General features: G+C 59.5%; 1 protein-coding gene across 1 annotated transcript; it reads right to left on the bottom strand.

The window, feature by feature from the left end:
• Nucleotides 1–307: 307 nt before the first annotated feature.
• Nucleotides 308–3,937, bottom strand: VOLCADRAFT_96472 (uncharacterized protein; the record flags this gene model as incomplete). Its single annotated transcript, XM_002955476.1, has 5 exons — nt 308–552; nt 592–1,678; nt 2,472–3,074; nt 3,396–3,427; nt 3,877–3,937. The coding sequence occupies 5 exons, from the start codon at nt 3,935–3,937 to the stop codon at nt 308–310; spliced, it is 2,028 nt and encodes a 675-aa protein (XP_002955522.1).
• Nucleotides 3,938–11,517: the final 7,580 nt, after the last annotated feature.

The following is an 11,517-nucleotide window of genomic DNA, read 5'->3' as shown; positions in this document are numbered from 1 at the left end:
ATTGCTGCATGTTGTGTGTTTAAACCCGGAGCGCCCATCACCCTAAGCAGCCTTCATGACGGTCTCAGCTGCCACACCAGCAGTGGAAACCGCCGAAGCGAGCCCCTTACACACATGAGGGCAACGGAGCCCTTGGCACACCATGCGAAGAAAAAAACGATGCTAAGCAAACTGATATATACATATTAACAGAATCTGATTTTGCAAACCGTGCAAGACCGATATCGTGCGCCCGGCGGATTGAATAAAAGATGTACGGAGTCATCCGGGCTCTCGCAGTACAGTGTACAGCATCAATCCAACTCGCTCAGTCATCGTCCAGCTCGTCCAATTCAGCTCTTGTTCCCCTTTCGCCGCTCCTGTTGCTGCTGAGCATGCTCGACAACTTGTCACCTCCACCACCGCCGCTGCCGCCGTACCTCTTCCCGCCGTACTTCTGTTTCGAACTGTTGTACGCGGTGAGGCTGGTGGACGACCCGACGCGGTCTGAGGACGACCCGACGCTGGCGGTGGCGGCGACCTGCAACCGGGAAGCCCTGCCGGGCCCCCCGCCTGGGGACGTTGGAGGGTTGCGGCGGGACACCCCCGCACCGGAGCCTTGAACGCTTTTGGACGACGGCGTCGGCGCCAGAGGAGATGCGACGGCGCCTTCGGCGCCGCCACCGGTGGATCGAGCTCGGCGGCCACCAGCACCGCCAGCATCAGCACCACCGAGATCTTTCCCTCTGCGGCTGCGGCTCTCTCTCCGGCCGTGGGCGCCTCGTCCATCGTCTTCCCCAACCTCCTCCTGTTTGGCACTAGAGCCCCTTCGGGCCTTCTTTGAGTCACCCACCGCCGCCGCCGACGTCAGCTCCTCCTCTCGATACGCATCTGCCCGTGGCGGCGCCATGCACGGCAGCCAAGACAAGAAGCTTCGAACCAAGGTACTGGCGCTACCAATGCGGTCCACGGCGCCGTCGGCGTCGCCTTCCACGCCGCCGCTGGCTCTTCCGCCGCCGCCGTAACCCCCCTCCTCGATGTTGGCCAGCTCGCCCCGTGCTGCCGCCGTCAACAACTTCCCTAACCGCCATGTACGACATGGTTTCATTAGCTCGTAACACCCCAGCCCGACCTCCTCCAACGCGTACCCAACGAACGCGTCACGTAACTCCACCGAATGTACGATGTCGTACATCCCGCCAAGCACCGGCTTGGGCCGACGAAAGGTCTCCGAAACAGTCACCATAGGGCCCGCAGCGGCTCGGCCGCCACCACCAAAAAAAGCCAACTCATATCCTTTGTTCAACTCCGAACTTGTTGAGCATATCCGCAAGGCCGGAAGCCTCCCCACCACACCTCCACCCTTCCCTCCCTTGCCGCCCCCCCCTTCGCCCCCGTTTTTCTTTCCGCCTCCAGGCGACGTTTCAGCGGCGGCGGGGGCTTCTGCCGCCGCCGCCGCCGCCGCCGCCACGTCCTCCCCGTAATCAAGCTGTAGCAGCTGCGCGGGCTGCGGCTGGTTTGAATCCATCCGAATCCAAAGAGCCTGCGCCGCCGCGTCCACGTGCACCCTGGCGGGTTTCTTTGAGAGCTCCTTGACGGCGGCCAGGAAGGGCATGCCGATCATGTAGCCGTGCCCCGCCAACACGTCCGCCGGGTCCAGGGTGTCCACCAGGCGGTGCTCCCGCTCCAAAATGCGCACCTGCAGAGCACACCGCAGCCCGCAGGTGTTGGTGGGGCTAGAAGAAGAACTACTATAGCATACTGTTCCATGCATCGTAGTTCCCAATCCTTTTCTGAGTTGCACTTTTGGAATAATGTTAATGTTTCTAGCCGCTCAAGTACAGACTTTTCTAGAACCAGTGCCAATAACGCCATGCATGTAGTTCCATGTATTCCAGCGATGATGGTTCAAGAGCGAGAGAGTCCAAACATCCATCCAGGGTCGAGGAGGGTCGAAGAGGGTCCCAACCGCAGGGGGAATATTGTCTGTGGCACATTCGGACCTCTCTTTCCGCGGCTCTGTTTTGTGTTTTCTGTTGAAATCGCAGTGTGGAATCTGTGTGTACACATCTGGCACAGTGGTGTGACTCTGATGTTGTGTCGCGGTGGGTGACGGTGGCTGGCTGCCCCGTGGTTATTTCGGGTTTTTTTTAGAGCTGGGTTTAGAGCTGGGCACTGTAGGTCTGTCCTGAAGCGGTTGTTGGTCCGCAGCAGGCCTTCGTTGGGGGTTTTCCGCTTGGGGGTAGTGTGCCCACACCGGGGCCCCCGCACCCGACCCCGCTCTACTGCTTTTCTTCCGCTTTTATTTTAGTCTTGGCGGCTAGGTAGGCAGGTAGGTTTCCGCGGTCGTCATCATCCCGAGGACGGCTTCTTCAAAACCGCCTACTGGTCAGTTCTGCTTCTCTTTCCTTGGCAGCAGCTTCACTCGTTCAGGTGGTTCGTCTTTCCCCCCCCGGCACCCGTACCCGTACCCTAACTAACTCCCGTCACACCTTGCTCAGTTTGGCGTCCACTGGAACGTTGGTGGCACGCACTTCGGCCCACACTTTGAGACCGTACATCTTAACGGGCTTGCGGTATTGCAGCCGTTCCACTCGTAAGCTCGGCGACCCCGAGTACGACATGTCGTACCACACTGCCGGGTTGTCCGCCTTGGCCTTGGGGTCCGCCGTACTCAGCAACAGGAGCTGTGTTGACCGCGGCCCGAACCTCAGCCCTGCCCAGAGCGTGTCGTCCGTGCCCGGTACGGCAACCAGTACGGTTCCGGAGCGGTCGTCCACGATGGCGGCGGCCTCTGAAACCGCGTCCGCTAGCTCCGAAACGTATGAGGAGAAGGCCTTGCCCAGCGCGACCACCTGCAGCGCCAGCCGGGCTCGCGGCGCGCTGCGCGCGAGTTTCTGTCCCCTCTTGTCGCCCTTGAAGACCAGCGGCAACTCCAGGGGGACTTCAAGAAGCGTCTCCGGGCTCAGAGTTTGCAGATCCAGTCGTATGGATCCAACGTGCTCGTTCTTCCCCTCCTCCCCGTCGTACAGATCCAGTACGAGCGTGCCGTACAGTACCCCGTCATCATCCACCTCTGCCTCGAAAAAGAAGTCCTGGAGGAATCGTTGTGGCCGTATGTGAACGTGCGTTAGCCAGGTGAATGTATGTATAGGTGGATGAATGGACGGATGGCTGTTTGAATGGATGGGTGACTGGATGACTGGATGAATCGATGGGCGGGATGACAAAATACACTCTAGATGCAAGGTGATGCAAGTCTTCCTCCCCAATCTGCCCATGAGGCCGTTTCTTCGTTCCTCCTCTTCTGCCTCAAGTCCTCTTCCCGCGCCCCCCAGCACGACCTCCTGCCAGACGGGGTTGGGGTTGTTGCTTCTCCTGGCGGTGCGGCCAAGGGTCTCCCCCATGAAGCCGACCTCCACGTAAGGGTCAATATGGCTGAACAGGTCTGCACGGGCAAGAAATGATATGGTTTCGGAGGTGCAGGGCTTGCGGGGGTTTTTGCCATCATTTCCGTCAAGAGGTGGTTCGACCGGTTGTGTTGGTGGTTAATGAATGTGATCGAATTGAGGGGGATGCGAAAAACAAGGACAGAATTTCACGGGGTTCGATGGGTTTTTGAAAAGGTAATGGGATATTGCGTCAAGCCAGCCAAGACCAGGCATGGGTAGGGGTGTCCGGTTGAACGCTGTGATCAGGAAGCAGGTAGGTGGTAAGGGAGAAGCAGGGGGTCGTCGGCGAGGACGACTAGCTGCGATAACCATACGGTTTCATTCATGATAGTTGCCTTGAGAGTTAATCATGCATGGCTAGGGATATGCAACTTGATGGTACGCAGGAAACAGGGTTGACTCGCTGATGCGATAAGCCCACAAAACTTGCTGCCGGCCACTGCACCTGTTTTGGGCAGTTCATGTCCGCTTATGACTCTGAGATGTACATTGCTATTAGTTGTCATACTTTAAGATGGCTGGGTTGCAAAGCTGTCGCTGACTCTCTACGCTCAGTCATCACAAAGTTCTGCCGCCGCTGCGAAGACGCTCAGCGGCGGCAGAACAATGATTAGATGTCGATGGTTTTGCCAGTAGTTGAACCAAGGTAAAAATGTTGACAGAACCAGAAGTACAAGCCCTATCGAGGAACAAGGCTGCAGCAGAAATCTCCCAAATTCATAGAAACCTAAAAATACGTGTTGGCTGCATGTTTATCCAAAAGGATGAAATAGTTCAATACGGCTCCAAAACGATAGAAAAAATGACGGTGTTAAGCGCACATCATGTGGTTTCTTTTTAGTACAGAATAGAAGTTGCCAAGTAAAAAAGACGAGAAGAAAGACTTCTATAGAACTATGGGATTTGCATACTACCCCACAAGTCCCCATCTGTAAGTTGCTGGCCGTTAGGCCGACCAGGGTGCTCCGACAATATGATGGACACCCTACCAGAATTCCTTTCCTACGCCGTCTGTCAAAACCCTTCATCCTCAAGGTGTGTAATGTGCGTTGCGGTCGGAGATCATTGAGCAGCTCCGGCGGCGAGAACCAGCCAGCCGCCCCGATGCGCTTGTACTGTGTCATTTCCGCGTAACGCCAATCATTCTCTATGCATTCCCTGTACATTTCCGGTACAAAACTCACATATTAAAATCCCCGTTTTCCATTCCGTCCATGCTGCTAATTCCGGCTGCGTGCCGTACATGCGGATCCGCAGTCAAACCGTACCTGGATCCGCATGGAACCAACGAGAGACAGACAACCATCTATCAGTCCTGGCCAGATCGCCCTGGTTCTGTTCGCTCGTCCAGGATGCGTTGCCCGACCTCTCCATTGACGGCACCACCGGCGAACTCCTATGGCGAAAGTGCTCCATCACCGGCCCGCCCGGCCTGGACTGCTGCCTGGCCGCCGCCCTGCAGGCGGTGTGCCGTACGGCAACGCAACAAGCCACTGCCGCCGCTGCGTCATCGGGTCCACGTCATCCGCACCAAGATGATGCCTCACCTGCCTCCCGGTCGCCGTCACAACCAATATCGCGATTACTGTACGACCTAAAGGAAACCCTGGTGACGCGTCTACTCTCCAGCCTTTTGACGTGTAAGGCCCCCTTAGCAGCGGCAGTAGCAGCAATAGCGGGGTCAGGATCGTCAACAGCTACTGCCTCAGGCCCCGGCGGTGGTGGCGCCGCCACCGCTTCCACCGCCGCCGCTGGCTTGCTTGCAAACGCCGTTCCCGCAGCGGCGGTCCTTTGTCGTACCGCGGTGGAGCTGGCAGTAGCAGCGATGGCGGCGACGGCTGTGGGTAAGGCGCGGGAGGAGGGGGAGTTGTCCTTCAATGTCGGCGGCGGCAGCGGTGGCGGCAGCGGGGGTGAGGAGGAGGAGGAGGAGGCTGTGCTCCTAGGGCAGCTCGCGGATTTGTGCTGCCAGGCGCTGCTGAACCCAGGAGGTGCGTTGTGTCCGTGTATGTATGTATGTATGTATGTATGTATGTATGTATGTATGTATGTATGTATGTATGTATGTATGTATGTATGTATGTATGTATGTATGTATGTATGACTTAGATTACACTGTGGGCCGCGAGAGCCGGGGGCCGAAGCCGAAACACAGCGCAAGGGTCGGGAGCACACAGCACAAGTCGGTTCGTCTTGTGTGCTCCCGACCCCGACTCAGACTGCCAACACTCTACGCAGCCACTACGCAGCCCCTCCATCCGGGGATGGCGCTGCAGTGAAAACACCACGAAGGGCTCTTAGTCCCCGCAAGAGCGAGTCCACAAATCTCAGCTAGGGCAAAGGCAAAAGCTCTCTGAAACAACCACTCAAAACACAACCAACGACAAAGGGATCCCAAGGAAAAAGTGTATGTATGTATGTATGTATGCATGTATGTATGTATTTCACTGGGCCAAGAAACGGACAAGTCCACCAACGGTCTCAACGGTGTCGCTTCCAACCTCCCCTGCTTTCCCTTGTGTGGGTGGCATCCGTACGATAACATGTACGGCAGAAGCTGCAGATACGGATGTGCGCGCTGGTGGCGGCGGCGGCGGCGGCCTCACAGTTGGGCAGGCGGCGGCAGCGTACACCTTGGCGGCGGTGTGCGTGACCTTGGCGGGCGACCTAAGCACTGACGGCGGAGAGCGGAAGGTACGAACGGTACGACAACAGGGAGACGACGGTGGACAGGCAGTTAGCACCGGAGGCGGAGGTAGCGGCGGCGGCGGCGGTGGCGGCGTGCTAGCGCCGATGTTGGAGCTCCTGTGCTACGGCACCCTTGGCGAGCCGCCATTAGGTGAGTCAATCCCAGAAATAAGCGGTCTATCCTAACTCCCAACTGTCAACTGAAATGTTGACTTCCAACCGTTATTTCCGTTTCTGACAGGTACGGCACTACGTAAACACCTGTACGATCTGCTCCTACCCGCACTGCTGGGAGCCTATGCCGTACGCATGGCAACCGGAGGTTATGCCGCTGCCGCGGCGCGCTGCCTGGCTGCCGTACGAGATGACGGCTTCACAGATGTACGGCGAGGGTGTACGGCACCAGGCGCAGCGGCGTTGGTGACGGCGACAGCGCTGCCCAACCTGGGGATGGCACCGGCGGTTCGGGCCGCGGTAGCCACACTGGCAGCGCTGGAGGCCCGACACGTGGCGGCGGCTGTACGGCATTCGCCAGGTGCGTTGTACGGCACTCCAACACATGGCTGTGTAAAGGCGGGCTGCACGGCAGCGGTTGCTGTAGTTGGGGTGTTGCTGCTGTAGCTGCTGCAGTGGCGGGTTGGCCTGGTCGACCACCAGCGGCGTTTGGCCCTGTGCGGCCTGTTTAGGCACCTACCTTCGTACGTGTGTACGTGTGTAGCTGGCATATCCGTAGCACGAATCATCGCCTCTCTTACATCCGCACCTCCACACCTTATCCGCACACCTGCCGCAACCCGAATGACGTCCACAATACCGAAGCTATCCCCCAAAAAGATATTAATAAATCCTGAAACCTATAGAGGAAACCCTTAAGTTCTTAAACCCCAAAACTCTTAAACCCGAAAACTCTAAAACCCGAAATTCATGTGAATTTCCTGATAAGGCCCCCGTGTCTCCTTTCCCCCATCCTCCACCCCCCATCCCCTCCCCCCCTAGACCTGGCCGACTGGCTGCTCTCCTCCGTGCTGCCGCCCGCCCTCCTGGCGGCGGGGGACCGACCCACGCGAGTGCGAGCACTGCACTTGCTGAGGACCTTGGTAGAGGCGGGGGCTGTGCCCGTACACGTGCCGGCACTGGTCGTACCCGGGCACGCCGTAGGAGAGCGGCGGCGGATGGAGGGGATGCGGGATGCAGCGGGTACGGCAGCGGCGCCGCCAGGTGCAGGTTGCGGCGACGGCGACGGCGACGGCGACGCCGACCATCTCAGGCCGGCGGTAGCGGCTGTTGTTGGCTCCTGGGGTATTGCGGAGTGGTCGGCACTGGGAGATCTGCTACATGTGCTGGTGGGGCCCGGCTCGTAGTGCCGTAGCGGCCACTGGCTCCTGGGTGTCGGTGCTGGATCTTAGGGCTCGTGTCGGTTTTGGGTTTTTTTCGCCTTCCCTCTCTTTCCCCCCCCCCCAGATTAATCCAACCCCCCCAAAAAAACGTTGTCCCGTGTCTGCCTTGAGTTGATGGGTTTTCCTTCTACCCCCGTCCCTCCTGACGCCCCCAAATCCCCCTAAAATCTTAAAACCCTAAAAAGTTTCCTCCGCCGTGTCGTACTTTACCTCACTCCGGGTTTTCCCCCCGAACCCCCCCCGAACCCCCGCGGTAACCTGTAGGAGGAGCACATGTTCCATTTGGTACAGCCCGTTTGGAGTGACGTCATGCCCGTACTGCTGTCTGGGCCGGCGGCGGCGGAAGTGGCGGGAGTGGCGGCGGCGTCCTCTTTGCCGTCGTCGACGAGTGAGGCAGTGGCAGAGTCGGAAGCAGGCGGCGCGGGGGGTCACGGTAGTTGTCGTACAGCGACGGTTGGAAATGGGGGGCTAGGTGTCAGCGAAGGCGTTCTGCGCTCGGTGGAAAGTAGCTGGAGTACGGCAATATGGCTGGCTGTGCCTATCCTCAAGGTGTGTTCAGTGGTGTGGTGTGGGGGGAGGAGGGAGACAGCGCCAGTGCAGGTTTGGGCGTATGCCTGTTTAGGAAAGCTGTTGTATTGCGTTTATTAACGTAAATCTCTTACAAAAAATTATACACTGTATTACTTTAAAGAGGCTTATTCTATGTAACTACTCATAATATAATATATATTACATAAAAAATAAAATTAATATTATATTACAATTATACATAATAATTCTCTTTAAAAAAAATATAAGAAGAACCGCGTGCCACGGAAGTAAATTTTTACATGAAAAGCTCCCCAGTCTTGTGAGAGCCATGTTAGAAGTTGGCCAGCGCAGGGCTGCACCTATCCATCCATCCAACCATCCACCAAATAATCTATGCCTTACAGCCGTAAACAGAAAATTGCTTTTCGGTTCGCCGCCATCGATGTCTCGCAGGCATGCCAGCACGTCAACATATCTGTACGGCGCCTGGGGCTCTACTTTGTCCTACATCATGCCGTACAGCCGTGTCCCTCCGGTCCAACTCGACCTGCCGACTGGTGGTTTTCAATGCTGACGGCCGCGGCGGCGGCGGCGGCGCCGCCGCCGCCAGGGCTGACCGGCACGTACGGGGACGTCCAGACGCCGTTGCCGTTATCGCAGCTGCCGCCAGCCCTATGGCTCCTCCAGCAGCTACTGCCGGTTTTAGAAGCTGATAAGATTAGCTGGGAGCACATGCCCGGCTGTAGCAGCACCCAGCGGCACGGCGCTGCTGTACGGCAATTACGTGAGGCCCTAAGGTCCTTCCTGGCCTGCACGCTACGGCATCTGATGGCGGCACCGCCGTCGACGGCGACGCCAGCTTCCTCTGCCGCTGCAGTCGTGCAGTGCTGCTTGCGTTTTACCTTGCAAGGTACTCAGCGCGCGACGGCAGCGGCGTTCGTACTGACGGCACTACGGGAAGCCCTGGCGGAGGTATCCAGGGATGGCGGCAGTGGCGGCGGCGACGGCTGCGGCGGGGTTGATCTGACGGCGGTGGCAACGGAGCTTGTCCGCTCTGCCGGCGGCGCCGCCAGGTTGTTGCGTGGCGTGCTACTGCCGCTCCTGACGCGGCAGGCGTTACAACACCCCCGTGATCTGCAGATCCAGATCCATGCTGCGGTCCTGGATCTTGTGCCGTACGTTCTGGATCCAGCGTCTGTAAGCGTGGTCGACGCGCTGGAGCTCCTGTCTTCTTCGTCGACGGCGCCGACAGCTCCGGGTTCGACAGTAGCTGCCGCCGCCGCCACCGCCGATAGTGCTGGCGTTGCCGTTGGCGCCTTTGCGTCGGACGGTGGCATCTGGAGCCCCCGATTCCAGATCTGGATCAATGCCGTACTGGATGAGCGTCGCGGTGGCGCTCAAAGCAGTGCACTTGGCACCTGGTTGATGGAGCAGCTGCGGATGCGGCCGGATGACGTGGCGGCATCGGTGGAACGGCGACTGCCGTACTTGGAGGCGCTGGCGGCGACTGCGCCGCGCCTTTCGTCGCGGCTGCAGCATGAAGTCATGGAACAGGCTTTGGCGGCGGCAGCTGCGACGGATCGATTACCGGATCCAGGAAGAGACGGTGAGGGATGTACGGCAGTGGTTGGCGATGGTGGTGGAGCTGAGGATAAGCTTTTGGGAGCTGCTGCTGCGGCGGCGACGGATTCTGCAACTCTGTTGGTGCTGCTGACGGCGCTGCATCGCGCGTACGGCAACGCGTCATCGTATCTAAGACCGCCAGCGTCATCACGGGTGGCGGCGGCAGCGGCGGCGGCGGAGCTTCGCAGGACGACACTGGCTGCGGCGCCAGGCTTGCTGGCGAATTTCTGGCGCCGGAACGTCGAGAGCCGTACCTGGGACGAGCGTACGGTATACGGAGTAGTCCAGCTGGCGGAGTTACTTGGCGGCGGCGAAGACAAAGAGTACGGCACTGCGTTAATCGCGTCGTGCATTACCTGGCCCACAAAACTGGTGCAGTACTATTCCAACCGTGGAGACTGTAAGGGCGATAATGGCTGCAGCGGCGGCGGCAGTAGCGGAATCGAAGCCGTTGGTCTGGACGAGCAACTCGTTCTGCTGGCGGCGGCCTGCGTCGCATGTCGTACAGTCCGCGTGGCAGCCGCCAGCGTCAGGGAAGCGGCGGATGCATCCAAGGCAGCTGCTGCCAAGGCGGCGACGGCGGCGACGGCGGCGGCAGCGGCGGCGGCAGCGGCGGCGGCAGCGACGCTTGTATCCAGCATACGAGATCTGGAACCTTCCCTGGACCTCTCCGTCCGGTTCCTCGCCGCCGCTACCACCACCATCAGTGCCGGGGACCGTACCGTTGGCGCCGGCGGCGGCGGCGGCAGTAGCGCCCGCTTGGAGCTACTGCCGCTGTTCATGGAGCTCCGGTGGAGGCTGGTTTCGGAGGTTCTGGCCTGTCCAGCGGCCGCCGCCTTGGTTTCGGAGGCCCTTCGCGGGGTCCTATGTCAAAGGTATGAGAATGCCGCTATATGCCAAAAATATGAGAATGCGGCTATGAGATTATGCGGCTGTGTGCAGCTATGACCCACGGGTCGGGCGGTATGATGGATGAATGACTCCTCCGGTTTCCACCAACACGCCTCTATTGGATTGGTTGCCGAGGTTGATGATGCGGTTCGTACGCGATAAGGCCCTCAGAGATATGAATGATGTGGTGTATGATCTATGATTGCCACTAGCACCGCACCTTTGAGGCGAGTAACGCGACTCAAGGTGAGGAGGTGCAAAAACCGCATACGCACACGTGCGTATGACATCAATATTATGATGCCGTATCCCCTGCCGTATGTCGTACACCCTGAGCAGAGCACTCGAGGATCTGGACTGTGCTCCCGATGCCGCCCTACCCCATATCCTCGATACCTTGCTGGCGGCGGCGCCGTACGACATCGTACTGCATGCCGTACGTACCGCGGCGGCGCGCATTAGTGGTGCCGCGGCCGCCGCCGCCGCCGATACTGAGCAGCCCCAGTCGGCGGATCCAGGCCCAGGGTCCCTCGCCGCTTCCGCCGCTACAGGCCCCGCCACGGAGGTCACTGCTGCTGTGGCCGCAGTAGCAACAGCAACGGCAGTCACGGCCACGGCGGCGGCAGCCTCGGCAACAGGCAGCGACAACGATGCCGCGGGCGGCGGCAGCGGCGGCGGCGGCGAGGACGGTGGTGGTTGCGATGTAGCGTTGGCAGGTTTGCAACTGCTACAGCGAATTCAGTCCGCAGTGGTTTCGGCGCTGCGCGCCGCTCGCCGGGTCGCTCCGTCGCTAGCCGTCAAGGCACCTCAGCTGGCCTGCCATCCGACGATACTGCTGGCGGGCTGTGCCGCCGACGATGCGTTGGCGGTGGCGGCGGCGGCGGCGGCCGGGTCCGCCGGCCGCTGGAAACAGCCGCTACAGCCGCCGGGCCGGCAGCAACCGGGATTCCTGGAAGGGG

This window comes from Volvox carteri, assembly GCF_000143455.1.
Source record: "Volvox carteri f. nagariensis unplaced genomic scaffold VOLCAscaffold_52, whole genome shotgun sequence".
Lineage (NCBI taxonomy): Eukaryota > Viridiplantae > Chlorophyta > Chlorophyceae > Chlamydomonadales > Volvocaceae > Volvox > Volvox carteri.
The sequence above is the reverse complement of the archived record's forward strand: the minus strand, read 5'-3'. Positions and strand labels throughout refer to the sequence as shown.